A 6,191-nucleotide genomic window follows, 5' to 3' on the forward strand; every position below is an offset into this window, starting at 1 on the left:
TTTGTTGACGTTTATATCTCGATTTCATACACTGTTTTTCGTAGGTGCTTTTCACGGTGGTTTACACTTTCGTTGATGACGTTTTCACTATCATCAATTACTTCAGTTTTGTCACGTGGACTACCTTGGGATTCGTCATTGCTGGGCTGTTGTACCTTCGGTGGAGGGAACCTGACTTACCAAGACCATTCAAGGTAATTAACCAATAGAAAGCTATTAAGATATAGCAGACGGTATAGTCTTCAAGGTAACCTCATTATATCATGAAGGTGTTCTAATCGTATACAATACGTTTATGGCAAGCCATATGGGACAAACACCGCATAATATATCCACGTATTAATTCGAATATATACGCGTATTAAACCAGACAAGAACTGGCATGTCTTATAGCTTTCACCCACATTGTAGCCTCCCCAGTGTAATACATGAGAAATAACAAAGTTGGTATCTTTTGACGTACACCCAGGCCAAACGTACTTGATATAGAAAACAGCATAACTTAATACGTGTATATATTCGAATTAATACGTGTATATATTCGAATTAATCTTTATATATGTATTCGAATTTATCCTCATATGTATTCGAATTAATATTCGAATTAATACGCGGATATATTTACGCCTTTATGATTGGCAAATAATATATACGCGTATATATTCGAATTAATACGAGTTTATATTCAAATTTAATACGCGGATATATTATGCGGTGTTTGTCCCACGTGGCATGCCATATACGTTCAACTCTACGCATTTAGATATACTATACGGTGTGTTGCGCACAAGGTCTGAACATACGACCAAAATTTCGGTATGTTAAAAAAAAAACATTGTTAGCAGTGTCCAAAATAACATTTCTTGTTACTTTTTTTCTGTTATTTCACTATAACTGATCAAGTTAGGACCGTAGAAAGCATTCTGTCTAATCGATATTCTTTTTACAGCTAAAAGTTATCAGCTTATCAGGCTACTTAGTCACAAGAAGGGACAACATGCATTGTTTCAACTAAAAGCTGTAATTAAATTGTAATACCTAAAAATTATATATACATTTAACACTTTTTCATGTTGCTTAATTTTATATTGTCAACTAAAAGATTCGTTCAAATATCAACTATTGGCTATGCTTAATTAATCAATCATTAGGTATGCTTCTACTAAGCAAACCTTGACATTGTATCTCGTCTCTGTAACTAGACAGATACCTGAATAACACTAAACGTACAATTTATTGTATTGACTATGCTTAATAATAAATCATTAGGTATACTTATACTAAGCAAACCTTGACATTGTATCTCGTCTCTGTAACTAGACAGATACCTGAATAACACTAAACGTACAATTTATTGTATTGACTATGCTTAATAATAAATCATTAGGTATACTTATACTAAGCAAACCTTGACATTGTATCTCGTCTCTGTAACTAGACAGATACCTGAATAACACTAAACGTACAATTTATTGTATTGACTATGCTTAATAATTAATCATTAGGTATAGTTATACTAAGCAAACCTTGACATTGTATCTCGTCTCTGTAACTAGACAGAGACCTGGAATAACACTAAACGTACAATTTATTGTATTGACTATGCTTAATAATTAATCATTAGGTATGCTTATACTAAGCATACCTTGTATCTCGTCTCTGTAACTAGACAGATACCTGGAATAACACTAAACGTACAACTTATTCTGCAGGTCAACATTTTACTACCGATCCTGTTCCTGTTTGCATGCGTCTTCCTCGTGGTGTTTGGCGCCATTGCGAGCCCCATAGAAACAGCCATAGGAATAACTGTCATGTTTACCGGTGTACCAGTATACTTCCTGCTAGTCAAGCCAAAGACACATCCAAAATGGCTGACTAAGATCGATGGTGAGTTAACAACAGTTCCGATCTTTGAAAAAAAAATGTCGATAAATGAACGTTTCACGTTTCTTTCAGAGCAGATATTTTGTTTTCAATAATGTGTTAATTAATCATCTCTTTTATAATTGGATGGGAGACAACATCCACCCCCTCACCACAACACTAGTCATCATCCAGGCTATCGGAGGCAACGACACAGAGAGCCGAGACGAACAGCGGGGACTATTTATGTCCCCAGGCCACCCCCCCTCCTCCTTTTTGAAGTCTTTATTTTTCTTTACGTATGTTATAAAATATGAGAAATATGAGTTATTCCTCATTTCATATATCTTCGCCCCCACCCCCCGATTTACCCTCGGGTCCCAGGTGGCCAGATTAACATCAGTCTAGTCTGGCTATAACCACGTTAAATACCTGGCCGTCCCCAGTAAGTAAGGAGAGATATAGATGAAAAATATTTACAGACTCAATGTAATTATGAGGACGCTTTGCAAGGGGGTGACAAATGATAAGTCCATTTTGTCAAATCCTACCAATTGAAAACGAAATTTGTTTTAATACTGAGAATGTCACTATTATTGTATAGTATTTTGCTTGGTGTTTTACAACATATATATAAAAATAGTCGACATAAAGTTCTAAATTTTGCCCTTTTATGAATTTCAAAGAGTACCTTTTCCTATTCAGTTTTTTATTCCGTTTTATTTTGACGATTGTTTGTTGTTCTTGTCTGGTTGGTTAGTTCTCAATTGTTCTGTTTCTTGCTGAAAAAATTTCAAATAGATTTTGCTTTTTAGATTACGACTTTGTCTATATTATAGATGCCAGGAATTCAAACCGGGGGTAGCGACCTTTACTTATGCCAGTGGTTGCCGAAAAGTTTGGAAGGTTGCCAAAATTTCGGAAGAAAGAGAACATTGCCGATAAAGAAAGAAAGTGGGGGAAAAAAACTAGAACATAAATTGCTTCAAATGTTTCATAATATAACATCACTTTGCAGCTAAGCAACCATAATCATATAAAATGTGAGGGTTTATACCTTCTCACAGTAGTTCCCTTCCCCAGGTCACAATTATCACCCCATGAGGGTCGCAAATATGATACAGGGTGAAAATTAGGATCTTCAAAGCAAAAAAAAAAAATTGAATACCAGCTGGGCTCCAGATCATTGGATAGGAATGACCTAATTTTCAATAATCATTACATCATCCATCCATTACCTTCTTGTTTTTATTTCGTAATTAACTTTGTCTGTCTTAAGCCAGTCTGAGTTAATAGGAGTTCTAGCTATAAATTACATGGCTCATTAAGGTTCATAACTGGTCACCGATAAGCACGCATCTGTTACTTTCCCTTTTCGGATAACATCAAACAGATGCCACATACAAATCAGTTAATTTATCGCAGACCCTAAAAAAAATCTTTCATTCGTAACAAAACAATAAAAACTGCGAAAGGTCGAAAATCAAAATTTATGAACTTTAACAGATATACTTTTAACTAAGAGCGGTTGATCGTGTTCAAACCCAAAAAGTCGGTTTAATTTTTCTTTTCTTCTCAAGTCCTAACTCTTTGTTTACGCCAAACATGTCAAATGCCATGGACAATGATAATTTGAGTTCGACATAAATTGTTCATTTCATATGCGGATGAGATGGGTAATGGGAAGGGGAGAGGGGGAGGATGAAAGGGGAGGGGGTTGGTTGTTATCTCGTGTATGTAATAGTAAGTGGCTTGATACTTACAAAATCGTTTCAGAAGCGATATGCTCAATTTAGTCGCTGCTATTGATTAGACTGGATATTATGGCAACTCTCATTTAACTGATTTTTTTTCGTAAAAATACATGGAAAAAAAAACAGAACATGTTGTTTTCACATTAAATGTTGAGTCCAATTTTGCTTAACCCAAGCAGTATCCAAATGTCGGTCATGCAGATATGCTAATTAATGTATACGTCAGCCACAGTCGAAGGTTTTTAGTTATGATTTAACCAGACTATCAAGATATCTTATTTACGGCAATAGGTTGGTTTGACAAAGTAATAGACCTCATCCTTTTCCCCAGCAGACAGGGAAAGGTCTCACAAAATAATCAGTTATCTGCCAAAGCTATTATAATTTGGGCCGCTTTGATCTTTTTTGTCACTCCGTAACATTGAATTTTCAGCCTGAGTGACATCATTATTAAAAATCTTGAGGCCATTAAAATCCTTTCAAATATATTTTATCTACACATTGATGTTATATATAAAAAACATATGTCTTTGATTATTAAATAATAGGAAATTTTTGGGGCTACGATAGTTTATAAGCAAAGGATGATAGGTGCGTTTTGCTGCTTCTTGAAGTTCAACATTTTTTCATGGAGTTTTTTCCGACTGTTAAATAATTTAGTTTTAAGTCTGCAAAATGAGATTGGTTACGAAGCTATATCAGTTATATTGACAGCAACACAGTGGTGCATTATAGATACTTCCTATTGTCAAAAGATAGTCCGTGTGAAAATGTGTGTTTGAGTGATAAATGGGACCGCATTTCAAGTAAACCTATTCTAAGCATGCGGTGAAATTTACATTCAAATTCCTAAGTATGGTGTTCGACATTTGAGGTTGATTTGTTTTGCACAAATAGTGAACTTGAAGCAAATGATGTATGATGTCATATAGAATCACGCTGGTCACACTTGTTTCATGTATTTCTTCAAACTGTACCAATTACAAACTGTACCAATTATCTACTTAACTTCAGAGTTGGGATGCAGCTCAATGTGAACGCACCACAACCATTTCTATATTGTTATCCTCACATCCTCTTAGTTATACATTTGATATGATTTTTAAAACCAAACCAATAAGATGGAAAAATAAAACAAGACAAAGATATTTCATGTCAGAGTGCAAAAATGACATCACATCTGTTTGCTACAAGTTCAGGCTGTCAACAATATGTTCCTCTTTTATCAGCTAATTTTCCAAAATTTAAAACTATTTCTCGAAACCGCCTTCCACATAGCCATACCGGTTACCGTATATTTTCATCCATTGTTTCTTTAAGTCCATTCAGTGCTCATATCATTTTCCATTATAGATATATTAACAGTTGGATCACAAAGACTCCTATTCGTGGTTGAGCCAGAACTTAAAGCTGAATGACCAAATAATTGAAAATTCTGAACCAAACTATTGATGTAAAACAAGAAGGTACAGGAGTCTGTACTCACAAGGGATGTCCACCTTCTTGCTAGCCACATTGCCTCATCGAACATTTCTAATACCCACTGATGACATGGAATACCCACTAATGTTCTCTGATGTCATCTAATGCCAATTGAAGTCCACAGATGTCGTTTAAGGCCCACTGATGTCAACTGATGGTGTTCAGTTATGCCATGATGTCCACCGATGACGCCTAGTACTCACTGATGTCCACTCATGCCAACTCAGTGATATCATCCAATACTCACTGATGTTCACTTATGCCATTTAATACTCACTGATGTCCACTGACGCCATTCAATACCAACTAATGTCCACTGATGACCAATGATATCCACTGATGCCATCTACAGTACCCACTGATGTCCACTGTCGACTGATGCTATCACCTAATGGAAGCCACACTAAGCCACCGCATGTATAATTCGTCATTTTGGGAATTCTAATTTGAGGAGAAATTGTCAACTTGGCTGTCTCCAATTACATTTTCTTTGTACCTTTATGTAACGGATTGAATATTGACTCGAAATAGCGTAACATCAATGTGAGATATGTCGCGATAAGCGCGTTGAAAGTTGTTCATTATGTACACATATGATTTGAGCAAAATCATGTTTGCAGCTAATTGTTAATGTATTTAGAAAACCTCACAAGTAGGCAATCCATGGATTTGCAAATATCATTCCCAAGAATCTTGGATATTTTAAGCACAAATTTTAAGTATTAAGCAATCAACTTTAGTTACCGGAAATATCCTTGACTGGAAACTTGAAATAAGTTAACCTCTCATTTATGGTCATTTTAAAATGTGCACACTTTTAACCAAGTTCGGTCTTTACCTCCTTTCATAACGTGACCTTTGGCCTTTTAAATTAATTAATTTACTGACGATATGCAGTGTGAGGTTTTTTACTTGTGTTAGAAAGTTTCAGCCATATTGTTCTTTTGGTAATATGTGTAATGGCCAAACCGGCTGGTTTTATTTTGGTAATGTAACATATGACCTTTGGCCATATGACTTCATTAGTCACACGAGCTCTACAACCCATCCACGGACACATACTCACCTGGTTGAAGTCCATCGGTCTTA

The 6,191-nt window shown here is 35.5% G+C and overlaps 1 protein-coding gene across 1 annotated transcript in view; it reads left to right on the top strand.

Annotated features, from left to right (window-relative positions):
- LOC139968179 (Y+L amino acid transporter 2-like) overlaps positions 1-5,038 on the top strand; it is a 32,732-nt gene extending 27,694 nt beyond the window's left edge. Inside the window, exons 18-20 of the mRNA XM_071972574.1 lie at positions 45-194; positions 1,713-1,890; positions 4,974-5,038. Coding sequence (XP_071828675.1) covers positions 45-194; positions 1,713-1,890; positions 4,974-5,038 — 393 coding nt within the window. The remainder of the gene's footprint in view (positions 1-44; positions 195-1,712; positions 1,891-4,973) is intronic.
- The last annotated feature ends 1,153 nt before the right edge of the window (positions 5,039-6,191 follow it).

Source organism: Apostichopus japonicus, chromosome 5, assembly GCF_037975245.1.
Source record: "Apostichopus japonicus isolate 1M-3 chromosome 5, ASM3797524v1, whole genome shotgun sequence".
NCBI classification, from domain to species: Eukaryota; Metazoa; Echinodermata; class Holothuroidea; order Aspidochirotida; family Stichopodidae; genus Apostichopus; species Apostichopus japonicus.